This window comes from Sapajus apella, unplaced genomic scaffold (assembly GCF_009761245.1).
Source record: "Sapajus apella isolate SASKATOON/1434 unplaced genomic scaffold, GSC_monkey_1.0 scaffold10, whole genome shotgun sequence".
In the NCBI taxonomy this organism is placed as follows: Eukaryota; Metazoa; Chordata; class Mammalia; order Primates; family Cebidae; genus Sapajus; species Sapajus apella.
The window spans coordinates 9,135,231-9,160,131 of NW_022436950.1; the positions used below are offsets into that span (position 1 = coordinate 9,135,231).

At 49.1% G+C, this 24,901-nt stretch overlaps 1 protein-coding gene across 1 annotated transcript; it reads left to right on the forward strand.

Annotated features, from left to right (window-relative positions):
* The first annotated feature begins 8,186 nt into the window (after nucleotides 1-8,186).
* GPR55 (G protein-coupled receptor 55) lies at nucleotides 8,187-12,810 on the forward strand. Its single transcript, XM_032277945.1, has one exon. It carries the CDS (start codon nucleotides 9,172-9,174, stop codon nucleotides 10,129-10,131), a length of 960 nt encoding a protein of 319 aa, XP_032133836.1. The 5' UTR covers nucleotides 8,187-9,171; the 3' UTR covers nucleotides 10,132-12,810.
* Nucleotides 12,811-24,901: the final 12,091 nt, after the last annotated feature.

The window sequence follows — 24,901 nt, forward strand, 5'->3', positions numbered from 1 at the left end:
CATTTTCTGAGATTTCTGAATATTAGTAAATGTCTGATTTCAACAAGAAAGTTCTTATTATTTTACCATTAAATACAAAGTGGCCATTGGTGTGAGCGAGCAATTTTCTCTTTGTAAAAAGCACTTTCCTATTCCATTAGTTAGATAACTCTGAAAAACTGTTGATACAATTGGATGACTTTTTAGTTTTGCTTTAATGATGTGATACACAATATTAATTGATTTCCTAACACTGAAACTATCTTAAATTTCTGTAGTAAATCTGATTTGTCATGATGATTTATAATTATAATGTACCAAATTCTACCTGGTAATATTTTAATTAAGATGTTTACATATGTATTCATGATTATATTTGAGCAAGTTTGTTTCTTTTGTGCTGAGTTTTGATATTTGGATAAGTTAGTTTAATAGAAATTCATTAATATTATGTTCTGAAGTAGTTTATAGGGTACGGGGGTTATCCGTTGCTTGAAAATTTGAAATAAGCTAGAGCCTATTTTAAGAGTAATATTTGACAATATTCTCAGTTTCTTTTATGGTTATTAGTCTAGTCAATACTTTTATTTCTTCTTGTGTCAAACGTTGTATAGATTGTGGTAAATTAGGTTTTTGCCCCCAAATCAACAACTACGTTAAGGTTTTTAAACAGATTGACACACAATGCAGTTTCTTGCTATTTTTCCCCTCTCTCTAACTAAGCTTAATGTCTTCTTTCTTATTTCTAGTTATGACTCTCTGAGTCTTCTTGATCATAGTTGTTAGAAATATATGTATTGCTCTGTTTATTGTTTCTTGTCTGAAGGAATCACCTATTAAATTTGTTAAGTCTGATATTTTCTCTTTTCTAATTCCTTTATTTCTCCTTTTATCTTTATACTTTTTCCCTCATTTTCCTTAAGAGTTTATTTTTTTTCCTAAATGCTCAAGTTAAGTGCTTAATTCATTTATTTAGTTTCCTTAAAGAAAATTAAAGCAGTTAGGGCAATGTATTTATCTCCGAGAATAGATTTTGGCTGTATCCTGTCAACTTATTTTTTTTAAACAACCAATCCAAAAAGTTGTTGCTATTCTTGATTACATCTCATGTATTTGGCTTTGTAGTTCTCACTTTATTTTTAAATAGTCATTGTCATTATTATTATTTTGAGACAGGGTTTATATAAACAGGGTGTCACTTTGTTGCCCAGGCTAGAGTGCAGTGGCATGATCACAGCCCACTGCAGCCTCGGCTTCCTGGGTTCAAGCCATCCTCCTGCCTTAACGCCTGCCTCTGGGTAGCTGGCACTATAGGCTCAAGCCACCACACCCAGCTAATTTAAAAAAATTTTTTTTTTTTTTTTTTTTTTTTTTTTTTTTTTGTAGAGATGGAGGTTTCACTATGTTGTGAGGTTGATCTTGAACTCCTGGGCTCAAGCGATCCCACCTCCTTTGCCTCCCAAAGTGCTGGGATTATAGGCATGAGCCACTGCGCCTGGCCGGGCTGCATTTTTATTTTCTAGGTTTTTGTGTGTGTGTGGTCAGAGTATAGCCAACATAATTTCTGCACTGTTTTTAAGGCATGGTTTTGTTCTTGTAAGGTAGATAATTCATTTTTAGCCAAGTATTTCTTGGCTGCTTGAGAAAAAAAAATGGATTACCTATTTGCTTAAAACCAAACCCAAGGCCGGGCGCGGTGGCTCAAGCCTGTAATCCCAGCACTTTGGGAGGCCGAGGTGGGTGGATCACGAGGTCAAGAGATCGAGACCATCCTGGTCAACATGGTGAAACCCCATCTCTACTAAAAATACAAAAAATTAGCTGGGCATGGTGGCGCGTGCCTGTAATCCCAGCTACTCAGGAGGCTGAGGCAGGAGAATTGCCTGAACCCAGGAGGCGGAGGTTGCGGTGAGCCGAGATCACGCCATTGCACTCCAGCCTGGGTAACAAGAGCGAAACTCCGTCCCCCCCCAAAAAAAAAAACCAAACCCAAGAGCCATTCATTAAACTATATTAATCGTATTATTTATATAATTCTGTGTCCTTATTTATATTTTGCCTATTTGTTTTGTTCTACTCTACAGTATATAAAAGTCTGACACTATAATTTGTTTTTGCCAATGGCTCCTTGAATTCTAAGATTTTTACCTGATGTAATTTTGTACAACACCATTCGGTGTATAAGATTACTATATTTGTCCTCACCATTGAGTTTTTATTTTATTCTTTTTTTTTTTTTTTTTTTGGGAGGAAGCTTCTCCCTCCACCACCAGGCGCTAGGCTGGAGTGCAGTGGCGCAACCTCGGCTCACTGCAACCTCCGCCTCCCGGGTTCAAGCAATTCTCCTGCCCCAGCCTCCTGAGTAGCTGGGACTACAGGTGTGCGCCGCCACGCCCAGCTAATTTTTTTTTGTATTTTTAGTAGAGACGGGGTTTCACTATGTTGGCCAGGATGGTCTCGATCTCTTGACCTTGTGATCTGCCCGCCTCCGCCTCCCAAAGTGCTGGGATTACAGGCATAAGCCACCGCGCCCGGCTGAGTTTTTATTTTATTCTGTAAAAATAAGCTTAATAATCCTGATGAGCAATTTTGTTCTGCAATTCTACAACGCTAGTTGTAAATATTGCCTCTCTCTCTTTTGTTTATATTTGTCTGTTCTATCATCACAGGACTTTTTTTTTTTTTTTTGAGACAGAGTTTTGCTCTTGTGGCCCAAGCTGGAGTGCAATGGCATGATCTCAGCTCACTGCAACCTCTGCATCGTGGGTTCAAGCAATTCTCCTGCCTCAGCCTTGCGAGTAGCTGAGATTACAGGCATGCACCACCATGCCTGGCTAATTTTTTTTTTTTTTTTTTTTTTTTTTTTTTTTTAGTAGAGATGGGGTTTCTCCATGTTGGCCAGGGTGATCCTGAACTCCTGACCTCAGGTGATCCACCTGCCTTAGCCTCCCAAAGTGCTGAGATTACCAGCATGAGCTACTGCACCCAGACTGTCACAGGACTTTTATGTGGAACATTTCTGTGTCATTTAAGTGCACCTTTTATAAGAGCAAACACTTTTATTTTTTAATCAAACTGAGAATGTTAGTAAAATTTGAATTTTTCACACTTATTGTTGTAATTTCTGTGCTGTTTCTTTTCCTATTATATTAACTCCTTTGCTATGTAGTTGGTTTTGTTTCTTTTCATCTTCTTTAGTAATTTTGAAGGTAGGCATCATATTTTTAATAGTGGTTACTTTAAGGTTTTCAAAAATCTGACAAATATTTCCGTAACTATTGAAGTAAAAAAATAGAACAGAAATATTAGCAATAGAGCCGTTTGCTTCAGCCCAGGCACTCACTATTACTCTCCATTGTCCCCACCCCCTACAACACAAGAACGTTCTTCCTGCTTTGTTAATTTATCCACAGTATTACAACTTGTCTCTCCCTAGGGACGTGGATCATCCCTTTATTTTTTTCCTAGAGAGAGGGCCTCACTCTATCACCCAGGCTGGAGTGCAATGGCATGATCATGGCTCATGCAGTCTCAAACTCCTGGGCTCCAGCGATTCTCCCACACAGCCACCCAAATAGTTGGGGACCACAGGCATGAGTCATCATGCCCTACTAATTATTATTATTATTTTTTTTGGTAGAGATGGGGTTTCACTATGTTGTCCAGGTTGGTCTGAAACTCCTGGGTTCAAGTGATCCTCCCACACAACCTTCCAAATAGCTGGGGACCACAGGCATGAGCCACCACACCCTACTAATTTTAAAAATACATATTTTTTTGTAGAGATGTGATTTCACTATGTTCCCCAGGCTGATCTCAAGCTCCTAGGTTCAAGTGATCCTTCAGCCTTGGCCTCCTAAAGTGCTGTGATTACAGGTGTGAGCCACTAGTCCAGCCAGATAATCTCTTCTATGTTTGTCTTCTTTTAATTTTAAATCTGTAACTCTATTCATCATCTTACGTCCCTTTCCATCGTTTCCTGCTTTCAATTCAATTCTCAGTCCCAAGTTTTCTACCTTGATGTTTTCATCCTTACACTCTTCTTAGTCATTATCCTGGAGGCCTAAAGTTTTGAGGTGACTATTTTTCTAGAGGCCCCATCCCCCCGAGAGTTGCTTTCTGCACTCTTTACGCAGGAGTACCTGGTTGGATACGAAATTCCTGCATCCCAATTTTTTCCCTCAAACCTCTTCTGGTGTAATGATTTTTTCAGGGATTTCCAAGGAACTTGGTTTGTTTCTTCATGGATGTTTGTGAGGCTCTGTCTTAGTGACATTTAAACATGGCAGCGGGACATTCAGAGGTGTCAGCAGGGCATGTAGGAGTGAAACATGGCACTTCACCTCCTGTATTGTTCTCATTTACTCCACAGTTCCATTTAGCCTCACCTCTCAGCCACCGTGCTGTTGCTGACTCACATGGTTTTGGGTCCTTTTGTTCCATTCACAGATGCTATTTGCTTGACCCATGACCTTTGCCTACTCAGTGCTGTTTCCTACTGGAGAGGCTGGGATGAGGCCCCATTCAAGTCCTCTAGGTGTGAAGGCGCCCACCCATCCGTGCTGGGGATGGTAGAAAGTCAGCACTCCACAGATGGCGATGCTGGGATGGAGACTCGGAACATCCCCACTGCTGCCTGTGACGCCAACCAGATCCTGACATCAGTGGCAGCATTGGGATGGCCCCTTGGCAGCTCTGCAGGGGTGTTGCTGAGACCTCCCTGGAATTCCAGAGAACCGCTGCCGGGAGCTCCAACCACAGTCAGCGCAGCTCTGCTGCTTCAGGTCCATGGTGACGTTGATGCTGACGCCACTCTCCTTGGGCTGCTCCTAGCCAGTGCTTGAGCCGGGCAGAGACACTAGCCTGGGGTGATTTCTGATGACATGGGGCTCCTCCAAAAGGCAACTTTGCTCAGAAATGCCCCATGGCTTGGCCAAGATAGGCTGAGATCTGCACTGCTGTCTGGAGTCCTTCGCACCTTGGCCTTCCTTCCCTGTCTCCTTCCACAGCGTCAGACTCGCAGGTGTTCTGAAGGCTCACCCCACCTCCTCCTGCTCCCTCTCCCCGCTGTCCTTCACGGCACTTCCCCTGTTCAACTGTTGGATTGTCTAACACTGCCTTAGCATCTGCTTCTCAGGGGACCTGAAGGAACTCAGTCTCCCACCCAGCCAACTACAGTACTACTGATTGACTGCGGTAGGCCCCTGGGTTGGCCAGAACAGGAGCTGCCAATGGAATGGCCCCATGCCCCAGGTCAATGGTGCTAGTTGCTGTCGCCACCCCCGTTCCCCTCCCTGCTCATGAGTAGGTTGATTTTTATTAGCAAACTTCTTTGAGAAGCGTGACTTCTGTTTCATCTCTTGCTACAGTTTGGAGTACATTGATGCCTTTTTATCTTACAGTGATGCTCCTGATTTTTTGAAAAAGACTCAAAAAGATGGTTTCCTTGGACTTCCAGAGGGAATTCAGATTAATTATTCAGATTCTCTGCTCACTCTGCCCTTAGCTGGCAGTATTTTTTCAACCTAATTTCTTGCCAGACCATAGAGTGCCTTCTGTGGCTTCAAAGACTACCCTCCGAGAAGCTTCTGTTTGAAGTCTGTCTGTAATTCAAATGTGACCTTAAGAATAATCCTACTGGGGAATACTGTTGGCCAAATGGTGTCTATTTTCCATGCACATACCTACCACCGTCAGAGCAGACTCATCCCAGCACCCTAGGTTGTGTGCTTTCTGCCAGACCATTTTTCTCCCGTTGATATTCATTCATTCCCCCAATTCAGCCACACATTGCGTCTGGGTTTGGGTTGGACTTCGAGCCTCACTGATTTTTTTCTTGGCCACTTTGAACCACCAGCAATATGGTGGACTCATCCGTGGAGTTTGCCGGTAACAGTTGACAGTAAGGGCCTCTGAGTGTTGAGCTTTCGTCATTGGTGGCTGCTGCTTCTTAATCGGTGAGTGTAACCCAGACAAAGAGAGATACCCTCAGTTCCTTTTTCAAAATGTTACTGGGTCTCTTTAAACAGAAACTTGTATTCGCTCTTATCTTTGTGGTTTTTGGTTTTCTGCTGTTTCTGGTCTTAAAGGAAACTTCTCCAAGCCAGTTCCATCTTCCTCTTTGGTGTTGCAACATTTTACATTTAGACCTAAACTGGGCTTTGTCCTGCCTTCCTCATCATTTTTGAAATTTACCTTGTGAGTTCCAAGCTATTCTAGTAATTTTTTGAGCCAGGCCTGTGGCCATTTCAGCATGTTAAGTGAGGAGGCAGCCACCCCCAGCTTGTAGGTCCTGAATAGGAGCAGTTACTCCTACACAAACCGTCCCGTAAACCACAGGACACCAAGGCTTTGAATACGAGGAAGTACATTTTCCTAGATCTCTCGTGACATAAATCCGTGAGAAAAGTTAACACCTTGGAAAGCACAGAATCTTTGGAAAGCCACCAAATCAAGTAATGTACATTAAATGTTTAGTGCATAGTGCTCAATGGATGATATATCTATGTACCTATAAATGTCTATCTATAGGCGGGTGGATCACCTGAGGTCAGGAGTTCGAGACCAGCCTGACCAATATAGTGAAACCCCGTCTCTACTAAAAATACAAAAATTAGCCAGGTGTGGTGGCGGACGCCTGTAGTTCCAGCTACTCGGGAGGTTGAGACAGAATTGTTTGAACCCGGGAGGCAGAGGTTACAGTGAGCCAAAATCATGCCACTGCAATCCAGCCTGGGTGACAGAGTGAGACTCCATCTCAAAAATAAATAAATTATCTATCTATCATCTATCTATCTGTCTATCTATCTATCTGTCTGTCTGTTTTCTTTTTCATTAGGCATCAGAGAGGCCTTGGGAATGGTATTCCATGTAAGATCTTAAAGAATACCCCAATGTTTTCCTCTCACAGACTCCCAGTAGTAGTGAGAAACAACAGCAGAATGAGAATTCTGTTAGCAATAGCTTCACAGCAAAGAAATAAGTCACGGGAATGCTTATTGCGGAATTCATTGTTTCCTGGTAAAACACTAGAAACCTAAATGTTTATCAATAGGCTGCTGGCTAAATGAGTTTTGGTATACCTACACCGTGGGAGGCAAACAAGACATTCACATATGCTGACATAGGCCAATGTCCAAGAAACATTGTTGAGTGAAAAAGTCAGAGATAGGAGCTGTAGGCATATTATTTCCAAATTTTAAAGAAGTCATACATGTATATGTATGCATGCATGTATGTGCATATAAGCATATATTTGGAAAATGTCTGGGAGGATTATGCAAGAAGCCATGGCTGCCTTTGGAAAGGACAGCTGAGGGCTTAGGGTACAATGGAGGCTGACTTCCTTATGTATGTTCTTTTGTTCTCTTTGAATATCTTATTGAGTGCATGGAATACTTTTAAAATGAATAACAGGAGCTGTGAAAAATAATGGAAGCTTTTATTAATAAGAAGTTGTAGGACCAGGTGCGGTGGCTCCTGCCTGTAATCCCAGCACTTTGGGAGACCGAGGTGGGCAGATTAACTGAGATCAGGAGTTCCAGACCGGCCTGGCTAACATGGTGAAACCTCATCTCTACTAAAAATACAAAAAATTAGCCAGATGTGGTAGCACATGCCTGTAATCCCAGCTATACAGGAGGCTGAGGCAGGAGAATCACTTGAACTCAGGAGGCAGAGGTTGCAGTGAGCTGAGCTCGCCCCACTGCACTCCAGCCTGGGCGACAAAGGGAGACTCCATCTCAAAAAAATAATAATAATAAAAAATAGTAATAGCCGCAGTGGTCACTAGCACAGGATTCTCTGGTGGGAGTCCATGCTGATGTCTCCTCCCTGCTGCATTGGCATCTTGGGATCTCAGCCCCTGCTAGGTAAGAAGTCATGGAAGGTGACAGCAGCACAGGAAGGAGGTCTCACGGCAGGACCTGGCTGTACTTGCCCACCCAGCTGCTTGCTGCCGAAGCTGTTAAGGAAGATGGCAGGCCAACGCCGTGGTCCTGTGCACTGGTGAATGTGGCACGTTCCGTGTCTAAGACCAGTCAAAGTCGAGTACACCAGCAGCGTGGCCTCACTTGTGGGGAGAGGGAAGAGTGAGTGAGAAAGGGGGGAGTGGGGAGGGGGGCAGAGGTGGGCGAGTGGGGAGAGGGTGGAAGTTGGCTCATATTTGAATCCGCTTTCTAGCAGCCTCTGTCCTGGATGCCTCTGTCTTGCTCCAGAACTCCATACCTTGATACAGAACACCATAATGGCACTCACCCCTCATCCCAAATCGCCCAGGCTTGGACCACACCCGTGTGCAACCACAGCTACACCCTTGGTCCTCTTGTCTCTGAGGCCACTTCTAATTTTCTGCCTGATTAAAGGCCTTTCTTTGCCCCGTGGAGACCTCAGGCCCGCGCTTCTTTCCCCCTGGGAATCCCCTTTCTCCCACGTCTCCATTTTCTGTCTGGTTTTCTCTTTGGAGTACATGAGGCTGCAGCAGCTGTAGACCTCATTCCTGGCAACTATGAATCCCTAATGAGTCTCCAACCCTCTACCTGCAAACCCAAGCAAAGTTGTGTTGCTTATCATGGCCTCTTGGAGAATCGAATGTCTGCCCCTGAACCAATGAACTAACCAACTACTGTGTCCAGGGGAATGCGATGCTCTGGTGTCAATCACCCCTCATCGCAGGTCAACTCTGTCCAACCATCAGGAAAGTGGGTGGGGGACACAGAAGGGACAAGAGGAGCTGAACCCTGGAAACAGCATTTGAATCCCTGATCCAGCTGCTCCTGAAGTCAGCCCGACTCTAGTTTTCATGTTTTCCATTATGTGACATTCTCTCTTTGCCAAAGCCTGTTGGGTTGGGATATATGTTGTTACTTCCGTCAACAAAAGGAGTTCTGATTTGAAAGACAGCTGCCCGTGCACAGCAGAGTTCCATATTTGTAAAAGAAAAATGTGCGTATGGCAGAAAGAGTGAGGAAGGGAGTCTGGACTGATATACACGAAAAGTAACAGTGGTTGCGTCTGGCCAGCAGGATTCAAGGGCATTTTTCTTTTCTGTGTTCTAGTTGTGATTCAATGGGCATGAATTGCTGTGTGATGCCGGGAGGTGTTTGTTATTCTTGACAAAGTCATTTGAATCCGTCACTTCAAGAGAGTGAAAGGAGTCCCATCTGATCTGTTGTTGGTGTCGTAGGAAGAAACATGAGCCAGCCAAACACCAGCGGGGACTGCTCCTTCGAGGACGTGAACGAGCTGATGAAAACCCTGCAGCTGACAGTCCACATCCCCACCTTCCTCCTGGGCCTGCTTCTCAACCTGGTGGCCATCTTCGGCTTCAGCTCCTTCCTGAAGAAGAGGTGGCCCGATTACGCTGCCACCTCCATCTACATGATCAACCTGGCAGTCTTTGATCTGCTACTGGTGCTCTCCCTCCCATTCAAGATGGTCCTGTCCCATGTGCGGCCCCCCTTCCCATCCCTGTGCACCCTGGTGGAGTGCCTTTATTTCATCAGCATGTACGGAAGCGTCTTCACCATCTGCTTCATCAGCATGGACCGGTTCTTGGCCATCCGGTACCCACTCCTGGTCAACCACCTCCGGTCCCCCGGGAAGACCTTTGGGATCTGCTGCACCATCTGGGTCCTGGTGTGGACCGGGAGCATCCCTATCTATAGTTTCCATGGGACAGTGGAGAATTACATGTGCTTCCACAACATGTCCGACAGCACCTGGAGTGCGAAGGTGGTCTTCCCGCTGGAGGTGTTTGGCTTCCTCCTTCCCATGGGCATCATGGGCTTCTGCTCCTCCAGGAGCATCCACATCCTGCTGGGCCGCCGTGACCACACCCAGGACTGGGTGCAGCAGAAAGCCTGCATCTACACCATTGCAGTCAGCCTGGCCGTCTTTGTGGTCTCCTTCCTCCCAGTCCACCTGGGGTTCTTCCTGCAGTTCCTGGTGAGGAACGGCTTTATCGTGGACTGCAGAGCCAAGCAGAGGATCAGCTTCTTCTTGCAACTGTCCATGTGTTTCTCCAACATCAACTGCTGCCTGGATGTTTTCTGCTACTACTTTGTCATCGAGGAATTCCGCATGAACATCAAAGCCCACCGGCCTTCCAGGGTCCAGCTGGTCCTGCAGGACACCACGATCTCCCGGGGCTGAGGGAAGGACACTCTGCTCAGGGAAGGAAGCCCTGACCCCGAATTCTGGTAACAGATACCGCGTTCCAGGGTTTCGATGTGGTGGGATGATCCATGCCATCTTCACCGATATGCTTCTCTTTCATGCCCATTGAGTGCCAGCTTTGCTCATTATACCCCAAAGACCTTTTTCCAGTGCCCAGACAGCTCCACACATACGACCCAGTGTTCAGGGATCTCTGAAGAACCCCCAAACCAGGTGAATTGTTGATTTCTAAGTCCAAAAACTATAGAGCAGAAGAATTAAGAAAGAGAATGGACCATGTGGACAAGGTCTTTCCAACTCTCCCCGTTTTTCTGTTAGACTGGGAGGTTCTGGAAAGAAAGAGAAAGAGAGGAGGTACAGGAGGGAACTAAGAGAGTCAGTCACGAGGGAGAGTGTCCTGGGCAGAGGAAGGGTGGTAGGGATGAATGAAGCCCCTTTTTAGTTTGGGGGTCCCAGGACGGAGCAGACTTGCGTTTTCCAGTGCCTTCTGGAGCTGTGTTGCCAAAAGCCTCACTGAGATGACAGCAAGGGGGGCTGCTGTTTGGGGCTGGGCAAGCATGTGTGGATCACCCAAGTTTCCAGTGGGCCTCAGAAAGGTGAAGGAAGCCAGCCAGACCTTTGTGTGCCCATGAGAAGGCTGCAGAATGACCGAGTGTGGTGTGGATGACATCCAAGAGCCGTGACGGGACAGGACACTCCTGGGGAAGGAAGAAGACAGGCCCAGGGCAGGAAGCAGACAGCCCCTCCCCCATCACCATCAGGGTGGCCACAGCATAGAGTGTTGGTGCTGGCCCAGGGCGAGGAGAGGCAGTGGGAGACTGCCCTGGGAGAGAGGAGACCCCTGACCCGCTTTCTATCTTGAACAGGCTGGGAAGTTGCTCATTACACTAGTTTCCTTGAAAACAATGGCAAAGAATCAGGCCTGCCTTGGTTCCACCATATGAGGGTGGAGGAGGTCTTGCTCACCTGCATCCTGGCTGGGCAGCTGGCACCCGTAGCACTGCCTGTGGAGCCATCCCTCCCTGGCAGCTGGGAGAGAGAAGATGAGGCAGCCAGGCACAAGTGGGGTGAGGGGCCGGGAGGCTTGAGAAAGAAGGCAAGGTGGGGAGTCCCTGCAGTTCCCAGGAAACTGTAAACAACTGAGTCACGTCTGGATGGCTTCTCTAAGGACCTGGAGGAGTGCACAGTGACAGCGGAAGACTTCTCTGATGACTCAACTGCCCCGGAGAATGAAATGATGAGAAGGATCAGTTGTGGGGCAGTTTGCACGATGGAGTGAGTGGGATGACGAGTAACTGATGAGACTTCATGTGAGCAAGGTCTTCAGGAGGAAAAGCAACTGCGGTCTACTGTAGGATCTGGACCCATGTGGGGAGGTGGGAAGGGCTCGAGAGGGGTGGCAGCAGGATGGGGAGAAGAGAGGGATTTGGATAAACCTGGACTGGCAGGGGAGGAGGAAAAGGAAGAGGAGGAGGAGGGAAGCTGAGCAATGGCCCTAGGCTTGAAGCCTGCAGGGAGTGCAGGATGAGTGGGGAACCTGGCTGAGCTGCTTCCTGCCTGAGAGCCTTTCCCAGCTGGCCTAGGAGCCACGGACCAGCAGGAGCCACCTTCTCAGGAGCAGCCCCCGCTGCTGTGTGCTCAGGTGGTGTTCTGTGCACCTCCTCCTAGGTAGATGGAGGGAAGGGTGAGGAGGAAAGCATCAATGAAGGGGTGGAAGTGGATGTGGAGGAGTGACCACACCGACCAGAGGGACCCCGGATCAGAGGCTCAGGCCCCTGGGCTGGGCCTATAGGAACCGCAGCCACAGAGTCAGGCTCTGCAGACCCAGAGGTAAGACTGCCTGGCTGCCCCAAGCCCCAGGTACTCCTCTCCTTGCCTGCAGGCTGCCTGGTCCCTCGGCTACCCAAGACAGAGACACACCCGTGATACTCTGAGGAATCCAGACTTTCGTATGCACCAGGGCATTTGTCTGGTTTGGGTCAGAGTCCTTGGGGGACGGATTTAGGGACGACCCTCCTCCCACTTCTTTTTCTGCACGAGGAGTTGGGACCCTGCCTGTCGGAGTTGAGTGGTGCCCTTCATATGCACTTGGGTCTAGCCATGTGCTTAGGGCCAGACAGGCTTCCTAAGAGAGAGGGGTGGGTGGACCTGACCATTCGTCATCCCCAGCGATGTTCAAACATGAAATCTTATCTCCGTGCAGCATGACTCTGTCTAGGTGACAGAAAGGCTCTAGACCGCTGAGAGGAACTGATCACGTAGGGTGGGTCAGCAAGGGGAGCCAGGACCCATAAGCTGTGTGACTGTGAGGGGTAGGTCCTTGGAGGGCATCAGCAGTCTCAGTGTGATGTGACAACTATGGACCTGTGGGTGGGCCTTGGGGACCCTGACCCATCCCGAAACATGGTGAGAAAAAGGGTGTCTTCTCCTTGGAGACCCAAACTGTCCCAAGTATCTGTGGGAGCGGGTGCAGATCCGTGCTGCAGACCACTATGGCTGCTCGGCAGGAGGGCTGAGAGTCTGGACCCAGGCAGCTGCAACCCAGTCCGCCCCACGACTGGCAGCGGGGCCCAGCAGCACAGGAAGGGCGGAGGGTTAGCACTGGAAAAAAATGACTTGATTAACCTGATTCGCCAAATAAATAGATTCATGTGATGCTGTGTGACCTTATCTTGGACTAAGCTTACTGGCCCCAGAGAAAAGCAGGCCTCGGATGGCCCCTGCCAGGTCACCCAGCAATCTTGGTCTCTTCAGCAGCCACCTGGTCACCAAGTGTGGGGCTGCAGGGAGTGGCCCTCGCTGCTCAGGAGCACAGCTGGGCCTCTCTAGGTGACCAGGAGCCAGACCCTTCAGGGTCTAGTTCCCACTCCCCTGCATCCACGTGGGTCCTTGGTTCTCCGTGGCAGCAGCCAGGCTGTACAGACCCCACATACCTGTTGCAGCCAATCCCACCCTGCCCCTGCTACCTTGTCCCATGGCCACTGTGACACTGCAGTGGCTTCCACAGGCCCTGGCTCCTGTGCATACATGTGGGTGGGGGCCCAGCACAACAGGTCTGCTGACCACTGAGGGGCTGAAGACACAGGGCCAGTCTCTAGAGGTCCTCCATTGGTGGCCCTTCCCTCCCTTCTCTGACCACCGGTGGGGGGACTGCGACTCTCCCAGGGTGGATTCTCCTGGGTTCTTCTCGGCTCTTCACAGTGAAGTCTGCTGACCTCCAGGGAGCTCCTGGCAGCTGTGAACTGCTAGGTTCTGGCCTGGGCCACTCTCTGTCCTGAGTTCCCCACAATCCTGAGTGCAGCTGCTCATGGCCTGGGGGCTGAGGGCCAAGGGAGACATCTTTGCTCCATTGAACCATATCCTGCTCACCTAGGAGCCACCCCCGATGTAGGCTGCGTCCCCTCAGAGTGGTGACCACCTCCCCTCGGCCCCCAGGGAGGATCTGACTTGGAAAATGTCAGTCCACAAGATGCATTTGTCAACTGTATGTCCAACCCCGCCACTGAGGAGGCCAGAGAAAGACAGAGTTACCTCTCTGGGGACCCTCAGAAGCTGAAAGTCATGATACAAATGCTATGTAACCACCACGGGATACTGAAGACATCTGGAAGAATAAGATCACACACTTGTAGTAAGTGACCACAAAGGAATGATGATTGCAAAGGTGCTTGAAATGACTCAGGCCTGGCAACAGTTGTAGAGATTCCTAGGGATCAGAAAGGATTTGGTTAATAGACCAGTGTGGAAAGAAATTGGGCGGAACCACAGCCACTGCGTTGGTGTGAGAAGAGGCTGTCATGCAGAACATGAAGAGGTGGGGATGGGGATATCCCCACAGGGGAAGGAGCTGTGTGGGGACGCCCACGCCGGGCCACCCTTTGTCTGTCCTCGAGGGTCAGTTGTATTGCAGACAGCGACTTTCCAGGGCCAAATAAAGGCTGGCTGGGACCACTCGACAACCCTCCCAGGGCAGATTCTCCTAGGCTTTTCTCTGAGCTTCACAGTGAAGTTTGCTTCGAGTCCCTTGACAGAAGACCTAAAGACACACAAAATAGTGCCTTTTCTGGGGTGATCACTCCTCTGAAACTACCATCACAGGCCCTACTGGCTTTTTCCACCCAGAGCTGGCTTCTCCGGTGAGCTTGGCCATCTCAGGGCACAGGCCATGAACGGCCATTTGAGGGAGTGCGGAGAGCAGGTCAAGAGGGACTCCAGGAGTTTGAAGTGGAAGGACAAAACAGATGTCCCTCTGCCCGTACTCCAGCTCTGAGCGCTCCCTCCCGGGCCGGGAGCTGGCGAGATGTGCCCTCCTTGCAAAGCTGTTGCAGAAAGGCCACGTGGTGCCTCAATCATGAGTCCCGATGGAAACGTGGCCCTTTGCGCTTTGAAGTCTCTGGAGGTGGGATCAGAAGCACTGTCACTTCAAAGCCGGACGCGGCTCTGGCTCACCTTCAAGGCTTCAGATGGCAGCTTTGCTCCAGAGGCCCACGAGTAAGCGTAAGCAAGACGCTGCCTGCAAGGGAGGTCTGCATCTCCACCGGGGGCAGTGCAGTCTCGCAAAGGCCGCTTAGTGTGCACTGAGGCTGCCTTCGAAGCTTCTCTTCTGGGTAGTGGCTTTAGGCTGTGTGTCATGCAGATGAGGGGGTACAGACACGTGTGTGCTTCTCATTCAAGCGGTGTCTCAGAGCAGCTTGCCAGTGAAGGCCACACAGAATTTAGGAAAGTTGTGCCAGAGCCCAGATTTTCCAAATAGCCGATTCCCCAAGTCCTGATCCTGTCCTGTGAACCATCGGTCTCTTCTTCCACCTCTTCCTCAAACGACACACTCACCCTTTACATTAAGGATCTAAAAGCAGCATAGGTGGAGGGGTTTCCCTGAGGGCAGTGGAGAAGCCTTGAGGCCAGTGAGTCTGGAGTGGTTAAGGAGGGCTCTAGACCACTGGCTCAGGGTAGGACGTGTTTGTGGGGTGGGTCTTCAGGCAGGATTAGGTAGGTGGGGAGACCACTCCCTCCCCAAGATGGACCAGGCACCGCTGGGCATGGCTTCCTTTGGCAGCAGATACCAGCCTCTTTGCTGTGGTTTTCCTTCAGTTTCCTAAAACTTCAGTACCAACTTCAAGTGGCAGCCGGGACATAGCTTTCACCGAGGGGAATCAGTGTGAACTTTAGAGCGGAGCATGAGACTCAGGGATGTCTGGGGAGGGGCACCCATGGCAAAAAAGACTTCCCACATTAGTGGAGGGTGGGGAGCAAAGTCATTATTCTCTGAGTATTAAAAAATATGTGACTCCAGAGGCAGGACTATTTCAATTATGTGAGTAAGGTGGGATGAAATTGAGGGTTAAGAGATCTGTAAGCTATTGATATTTCTTCCCTGGGACTTCACACTTCAAAAAACACCCATATATGGCAATTATGTTGTCAGTCTACTTGAGCTGCCATAATAGAACACTGCAGACTGGATGCCTTGAACAACAGGAATTTATGTCTCACAGTGCTGGAGGCTGGAAGTCTCAGATTGAGGTCTGGCAGGGTCAGTTTCTGGTGAGGCCACTCTTCCTGGCTTGCCGATGACCACCTTCTCACCGTGTCCTCGGACGCAGAGAGAAAGGAAACACACTCTCCAGTGTCTCTCCTTCTAAGGACACTAATCCTATGGGATCAGGCCCCACCCTTATTTCATGTTACCTTAGTTGCCTCCTAAAAGCTGTATGTCCAAATACAGTTACATTGGGGGTCAGGGCTCCAGCGTGCGAATTTTAGGAGGGACACTTCAGTTCACTGGAATGGCTTCTACTCTGACTTGGAGTAGAAGTCTCACTTCTTTCATTTCTTCAAATTGAATGTAACTTGCCCTAATTCTGCAAGGTTTACTGGAGGATGCTCCAGCTCCATTATCACTGGATCTCTTCTGCTCCCAAGATCCTGCACAGGTCCTAGCCGGGGCCTCCCTCGAAGGCTGCACTTTTTGCAGAGAACCCTGTGTTTCAGTCCACACTGGTCACAGCCACAGTGGCCATCGAGAACTGGGCTCTTCAACAGAGGCATGAGAATGACACTTGGGCACGCAGCTCCCTCCTGCAGACCCTGAGCACTCTGTGTTAAGTGCTCTTCCACCTTTATGCCTGAGGCTCCTTCAGCCGAATGCTTGTCTGGGCTCTTCTTGGGAACCACAATAGCCCTGCCCCTTCCCAGGCTGAACTTTGGACTCACAAACCTAGCATCCTTTTCAGGTAGGGCTTTAGGCAGTGTTGGAAATAGATGCTCGGTTCCTCAAAGAAAAATTAGCACTGAGACAAAGATCTTTCAGCAATGCAATTTTTACTTCCTGGACTGCAGGAACGGTACCCTCCCTAGCCAATCTTGCCACAAGAGTACAATGAACAAAGGAAAACACACTCATTTATCCCTTATGTATTTGGGGTCGTCCTTACTGTTGTGTCTGATCTCTATTGGCTGGAGCCAAATCTCACAATTTAAACTAAAACCTGATTGGCTAATAACTTAAAACTTTTCTAAACAGGTAAAAGCAGTGGAGAGCTGGCACATGCCTGTGAGCACGTCCAGCACAGATATCTTGGATAAAGTACAAGGACATAGAATGTATTATGTGCCTGTAAGCATGGCATGTCTAACAGCTACATAGGATAGGGCTTAACAAATAATTATTAGCACACTTATTCTTTAACAAGAAAGGAAACTTTAAAAAGGAACTTTCTACTTCCCACAGGCAGCGTTCCTGAGAGTGGTGAAAACTCTGGCACTAGGTCTTTTGTTTTGTTTTAAGACAAGGTGTCACTCCTGTTCCCCAGGCTGGAGTGCAGTGGCCTGATCACAGTTCACTGCAGCCTCGACCACATGGATTCAAGGGATCCTCCTGCTTCAGCCCCCTGAGTAGCTGCGACTGCAGGAGCACGCCACCATGCCTGGCTAATTTTTGTATTTTTTTGTAAAGACGGGATCTTGCCATGTTGCGCAGGCTGGTCTTGAACTCCTGGGCTCAAGTAATCTGCCTGCTTTGGCCTCTGAAATTGCTGGGATTATAGGCGTGAGCTACCGCGCCCAGCAGGCCACAGGGTCTTAATTCATCTTGTGCCATGGATCCTCCTGCAGTTGGGAGGAAGCCTGCGGACCTTCCCCAGAAGGGCAGTTTCACATGCATCAGGTAAAATGCATGGAATTAGAGAGAAAAGCAGACAGATGGAAATGTAGTCATCAATGTAGCAATATATATGTTTCTTTAGGCACTGGGTAACAAGATCTAGTGACAGCTTTAATGATTATCATAATTTTGAATTCATGATGAGCTGAAAATTTATTTTGATTATCTGCAGCAACTGTAGTGGGATATGAGAGGATCTGTGATATCTGTTGGTGACAAGTCCCAGGAACCAAACCATCTATCCTACTGTGATGTGATGTCTGCATGCATAATGGAATGAAATGCTACTTTCAGTTAGTGATTAGTGAAAATGGTGTGTAATATTTCCCCCCAACAAGTTCATGACACCCCTGAATTCCATTCCTGATCCCCAGGTTGAGGACTTCTGGTTTAGGCAGAGACTTAAGGAACCTGGGCGCAGGTGTTCTTCCTCTGGTGAAGGATCATTTGTGTGCCGTCTTTGTTATGCAGATGTGGACCACCAGGCTCCCATCCTTTTCCTCTTGGGGTTTGGGCTGACCCAGGATTTTTACTTGTGGGGCTTAGAGAAGCTGCCCAGCCCTCTTTGTGTGCTGCACTAGAGGAAGCAGAGTCCCAGGGCTCTCTGAAAGCAAAGACACCCATATCCCAGTCCCCAGTCTCAGAGATGCAAAGTTGGGATGCCTGTCCAGGAGTTCTAGGGCAATCTAAGAAGCAGTGGCAGGGACAAGCAGTGAGGCCCCCAAAATAAATCACCTTGAATTAAGGGAGATTTCAGCTGATAACACCGTTCTGGCCAGCATGGAATGTGGCTGATGCTGGACACCCTTTCAAACCCAGCCAATCTGCCCCAGGAGCCATGCTTTGGGAAGGATGGCCGAGTGTGAAATGAGAACTAAAAGGAGCCACAAGCCTGAACTTTCACCACCAGGGGTATCCCAGCCTCTGGGGCAACAGTGTCCTTCCTTGAGACACCAAGCTGCAACAGTGACATCTTGTGACAGCTTGGAGAAACAGCAGCAGAGGCTCATAGAACCCTGGCTCTCCTCCCTCAGGTGTGATGGAAGCAAAGCGGACCTTCCCTTTAGATCAAGGAGGTCTGGGGTCTTTGAATAATTCGGGGGCAAGTCTTTAGCCTAAAAGACACAAAGGGAAAAATAAATGAGGCAATAAAAGAAATGTGACCGTTTTCGTAATCTAAATTGGTGAAGTAGGTCATACCAGTTTCTTCATCATCATCATCATCATTATCATCTTATATGACATTTTATTGCTATTACTGTCTCCTAGCATGTGTCAAGGTAGTAAGTTCCACTATCAGAGGATGACCTTACCTACCTTTATGGGTTTTGTTTGTTTGTTTGAGACAGAGTCCTGCTCTGTTGCCCAGGCTGGAGAGCAGTGGTGCGATCTCAGCTCACTGCAACCTCTGCCTCTCGGGTTCAAGTGATTTTCCTGCCTCTGCCTCCCAAGTAGCTGAGATTATAGGCACCTGCCACCATGCCTGGCTAATTTTTTGTGTTTTTAGTAGAGACAGCGTTCCACCATGTTGGCCAAGCTGGTCTCGAACTCCTGGGCTCAAGTGATCTTTCAACCTCAGCCTTTCAAAGTGCTGGGATTACAGGCGTGAGCCACTGTGCCCAGCCCCCTAACCTTATGTTATAGAAGTTCTTATGAAAGTTCTTGGGGTCACCTAATTTTCACCCCATAAAGCATCTCCAAGGCCCAACCACTCCCAGCAGATTCTGCCCTGGACACGATTGCGAATTCCGTTTCCCAACTCCTAATTCCCTCCTGTGGCATCCCCTCTCCCCACCACGGCAAGCTACCACGCTTCCTGCAGCTCGAAGCTTCCTGCCCTTCATCACCTGCTCTTAGGAGTCAGTTGCCTCTGGTATAACTTCTTGGCCAGGGCTGTTCTTCCAAGGACTATATAGGTTGAAACTGGGAACAAAGCTGTAGTTCAAACCAAGAGAGAAACGCTTCTATAAATACTGTATCTCCAATGACTCTGAAATTGCAGAAACAGGCTGCACAGGTAAGGTGCATTCCAACTTCCCAAGGATACGCAGCATCTGAAACCAGCCAAACCCCATGAGGGGACAGCACAAGGGAAGGAGCATCCTTGGCAGGATGGGGCTGGGGGCATTTCCAGTTGCTGTGCATTACCATCCGTCTCCATTACCCTTGGCCTTCAGGAAAGTCTCCCACAAGTTCTACCCTGTGTCAGTTGTCCTTTATTGGAGAAAGGAAGAGGGAAGGTGCTCCCTGTGGGGTCAGATACATACAGAGGGCAGATCCTGTAGGACCCAGGGCTCAGAGAATTTGGCAGCTTCCAGGAGTGTGATGGGCGATGTTAGAGTTCCCACTGAATGTGGGATAAAATCACAAGACCTTCTGCTTGGGGATTTTAAAAGGGGCGTGGCCCCATAAAGCTGGAGGAATTGGGGCTAGGAACAGGTATGTAACAAGACCTTGGTGTGCAGGGAACTGTTGTATTGACGTGGAAGCTGAGGCCCATGGGGACGTGAGCAGCACCAGTGCTCTGATGCTCTTGTAAGTGATTTTTGCATGGCATCCCATGCTAACGCCCACTCTGGGTCTCTGTGACCTGGCCCACCATCCCCACTCCAAAATCCTCTCGGGGCTCTTCAAAAACTCTGAGCCATCAAGGGGCAACCCATCTGCTCCCCAGCAGAGGCTGGCACAAGCCCATTCACTGGCTTCCACTATTCAATTGCACCTGGTCAAGAACAGGTTTCTTTTCTCCTCATCTGTTACACCTCATTTGCTCCTCCCTTGCACCGGTGTCCTACGTAGAAATGCTCCTTCTTCATCATCTCTCACAGCAAGAGCTCATGACACCTGTCCACGCTGTGTACCTGGCACAGGCTGGGTGCAGAGCAGAGCTGATAAATACCAGGTGATTGGCAGCTGCAGTCATCACCACTGCTCCAGCCCTCGCTTCAGACCAGGAGGCAACTGGAGGCTCAAAGACCCTGGGTCCTGGCCTCATAGGACCAGCTAATGATAACAGAGAGCCAGAGGCTTGTTCCAAGCCCCTTATACCTGGCTGTGTGCAGGAGCCCTCTGGTAGGACTAATGATAAGTCCGGAATGCCTGGTGTGCGCCAATCACCAGTTAATAAGATTCTCATATTTCTCTTAAGGTTCAAATGACAACTTTAAGCCCCCTAACATTATGAGAAGGGGCATTTATGGCTTAGGATGAAATTTACAATGATGGCATCATGCAGGGATTTAAAAAGTGCTGAATCTCCATAACTGAGATGAGAGGGAGGCGATGAGCCCTGAAAGTCACTGGTGACTCACACTGTGGCTTAGGGGTGACAAGGAGACAGACACTCAAGATGCTGGTGACAGGTTGAGATTAAAAATCTTCCATGAAATGAGAAAGTGAAAAGGAGGAAAGGCAGCTTTTAATTCCATACCTTCTGTGGAACTAAAAAATGCCTTTAAAACCAAATGCATTAACTCCTACAGGAGACATTTAAGCAATTGCATGCACATCCCTAATAGTTTGTATATTCAAGCTGGATCTTCTCATTTGGAAAAATGATCATCTTCTTAATGGCCAAATGGGAGACGCTGCCATATACTCAGGGTTGCCCTGGGTTTGGGCATAGCTGACGTACACCCCTAATTCCTGGGGAAATACAGGTCTGTGAATGGAGCAAATCCAGATCCTTCTAATGGAATAGGGAAGCAGATCGGCCCCTGTTATGTCACTGAGTGGTCCAAAGGCCCAAGGCCAGGGGCCCATGCACCAAACTGTGCTGTGGGGTTCTCTGTCCCAGGAGGGGAGCCCAGGGAAGCCCAGGGCCGCTGGAATCACCTCCAGGCAGTGCACGTTGCTCAGCAACCTCTTTGCAACTGTGAGCTGCTCCACATCCCCGCAAAGAGCCTTCTATTTGCTTGAATTAGCTGGTTTCTCCTGCCGGCAACAAAGAAACTTCCTGTTAGCAAAATGAAGTTTCCTGCTTCAGCATGAGAAAGGCTCCTTATGGGGAGAAGGAAGAAGGAAGAACAGAAGGCCTGGGTATGGGTGCTTGGAGATTCTCTCTTTCCTGGGGATGGAGGGGGAAAGGGAGAGGTAGGTTGTATGGCCAGACCTCTCCGGCAGCCTTACAACAGAGCTGTAAGCCCTTTTGACAATCTCACCTGAATTCCTTGCGACATACCAGGTTAGAGTCTTTCCTTGGTTGAAAACTCAAATGATGCAGGCAGCAAAGCCCATCATCGACTGCCCCAGGGAGTTAGGCGCAGATCCTTCCCTTTCCTGCAGTGTGGCCTGGCCTCCAAGGCCCTGTCTGCAGATACCAGGGTGAACTGAGGCTGCCACAGGAGGGCATGGAGGGGACAGAGGAAACAGGGAAGCTGCCAGATTCACCCACATCTGACAAAGTGTTCTGCCTACACCATGCCTGCCGCAGGAGGCACCTGGTCAGATGTTGGCCCTTGCTGCCTGCTCAAGATCAAAGAGATGATGGGACCCCCGCTTCCCGACATCACCCCAGGAATTCTCATCTGTCCTGGGACTCTCTGGGAAGACTTCTCTGACCCCCCAGCCCCAGTTAGGGGTCGCTCCTCTGTAATCCCATGGCACTCTGACTTTCCACAAGGTTCTGGGGCGAGTGAGGGTCTCTTGGGTGGAGGGAACTCATTCAGGTTTATTGTGAAGGCTGGGTGACAATGATGGTTGCACAACTTTATAAATTTACTAAAAATTGCTGAAGTGTAAAGAAAGAAGGAAACAAACGCTCTTTTGTTGTAAGGATGTAGATAGAAATAAAGAAGACAGGACTCTCAGCTCCGTGAAAGGCTTCCGGGGTCCCCAGGACAGGCTCACAGCAAGACTTCCCTGGAAGGCCCCATGAGGCTGGGAACACAGCTCAGATTTGGAAGGGCTCGAGGGTCCCAGGAAGCCTACTGACTCTGCTCCATCCTTCCCACCTTTCAGCCTCTGTCTCCTACCACCATTGTCCCAGCTGGCAGCCACTACCTCTGCTGGCCTGTCCACCCATGTCCATCAGTGGCAGCCTGAGGATGGGCTACCTGTGGGTCACGGGCTCCTCCCTGGTTCGATTAACCATGGCGGAGGAGATGGGGCCATGTGGGAGCTGTTGCCTTCAGCAGGGGCCTGACAGGTGCTCTGAGGCTTTGTATGTTTGTCTCCACCTCTGAGTCAAGGGCTGCTGCCCTTCAAGTCTTGAAGGGACACAGTCATGTCTATTCGCACTGTCTGTGTCTGCTTTGGAGTCACAGCAGACCAGGGTAGTTATGACAGAGACTATGGTTTATAAAACTCAAACATTTGTGATCTAGCCCTTTGCAAAAAAATTTCCCTAACCCTTGCTCTGAACTATAAGCTCCTTAGGGAAGAAACTAGGTCTTGCTTATTCCTGGATCTTCAAAACTTAGCAGAGCATCAGACATAGTAGAAGCTCAACAAATTGTAGGAGCTCCATTAAATAGATAAATAGATGGAGTCCAGGCTGAACCTGTGCAGTCTATGACCCTTACTTTAAAAGGAGGCTTCCTGGCCAGGTGCAGTGACTCACACCTGTAATCCTAGCACTTTGGGAGGCTAAGGTGTGTAGGATCGCGTGAACTCAGGAGTTTGCAACCAGCCTGGGCAACATAGTGAGGCCTTGTCTCTGTTAAAAAAAATAGTAATAATAACTGGGTGTGGTGGCGTGCTTGTCATCCCAACTACTTGGTGGGCTGAGGTGGGAAGATCGCTTGAGCCCAGGAAGTTGAGGCTGCAGTGAGCTGTGATCATGCCACTGAACCCCAACCTGGGTGACAGAGTGAGACCCTGTGTAAGGCCGGTTGCCTCGCCAGGAGCTTGGACATGCCCATCCTTCTCTGCGCCTGAAAACTACGTCACCACTCCATGCCCGCCGTTGAAAAAACCCCGCCAAAATTTAAAAGAAGCCCCGCCAAAACCTGCCCAATAGCATTTTGCCCCGTCCAGGTCCCACTCCCCCTGGGCAGCCCGCTCACCGGAAATCCCTCCTACCTACCAATAGCAGCTTGCCCCAACCACGTCCTGTTCCCTCATAACCAATCAAGACACCCCCACTCGCTATAAAACCCCCACGCCTCGGGAAGCCCCGCATGACTTCTCTGGCCCCTTTCCCCGGGATCATGGAACCTCGCTCGGGAGCTGAATAAATTGGCATTTAATTTTCTTATACTGGCCTCAGTTTCCTCATTTTAAACTCGGCAATAACCCTTACACTCTGTCTCAGAAGACAAATAAAAAGAGGCTGCCCTTAGACTGCACTCTCCTCCTGCTCCTGCCCAGGGAACTGGGTGACCAAATGTCCCCGTCTGTCTAGGACTGAGGGGGTCCGAGGCTATTTAGTGTTAAATTTTGGAAAGCTCCAGGCAAACTGGGGCAATGTGGTTCCTTATATTGTCAATACTTTGCTTCTCTATATGTAGCGGCACCTGCCTGCCTCATTGCGCAATGAATCCACTGTGGTTTGTCAGGTAGAACCGTGTGTGCCTAGTAGAAATAGGCACACACATAACCGGCTGCATAACAAATTCAAACAACCTAACAACCGGGCAAAGGAGCAAGGCAGTACCTGGTGGAAGCAGTTGTGCTGAGGATTCTGGGTGTTACCAGTGAAGCGGCTAAGATCCTGGGGAGCTGGGATGATGGAGAAAGGCTTTCTGGGGAGCTGGAGTCCATTAGAGTCTTGATGGGATGAGACAGAATCATCTCTGGCAGAGAAGGAAGGCAGTGGCCTTCCTGGTGCATGAGGTCCCTGGTGTCCATGTATCAGCCCCCAGGGAAAACTCAGATTGGTCACATGTCAGTTCCTGAGCCAAGTTCTGTGGCCAGAGGAACTGGCCAGCCAGGATCACATGCACGACTTGACCTTGGAGCTCCACCCACATCCACACCCTCGGGACTGGCCAGCGAGGATCACACGCCCATCTCAGAGGCACGATGGGTGCTGATTATGGTTCTAAGAGGACCCGTGGAGTGGAAGTGGAGCTCCGGATGGAACTCAAAGTGGCTTGGTTTGGGTTTCCTGGGAAGCCGAGTGGGAAGCAAAGGCTTCTGTGCCACTCCTTTGGTAGGGAGGTGGCCCCAGGGAGCAGGTGTGACAGAAAGGGGAATGTAGCTGGGAAGGAAGTGAAGCCAACTCCAGCGTGTGTTATGGGTTGGTAACAAACATAACTGGTTTCTCAATCCCAAGGACCATCCCCTGGGAAGTGGCACAAATGTTTCTCAGAGCCATCCTTTTGGGAGAAAGGGAGAAGAATTTGTGCACAGGCTTCTAGCTTGCGTTGGATCACCTGAAGGGTGTTGATTGCCCCTACTTGCTGGCCATGCGTGAGTGGGTTCAGCGTCTTCCATCCTAATGTCTGGGCAAGCCTAAGGGGTGCACAGCCGGGACATGAGGCAGGGGCTGCTGGGTGTGCCTGGGTGAAGCCTGTCTGAGTCCATGGTAGTCTCAGCTGTGGCTGGGGCCAGTGGCCAATGGCCCACAGATAAGTGAGCGTGTCTAAAGTAGCACATTAGAGGTGTCTGACAGAAAGGGAACTTGAGAGCACGGGGTCAGAT

Coding starts and splice junctions, on each gene's coding strand:
- GPR55 (XM_032277945.1), top strand. CDS start 9,172: ATGAGCCAGCCAAACACCAGCGGGGACTGCTCCTTCGAGGACGTGAAC.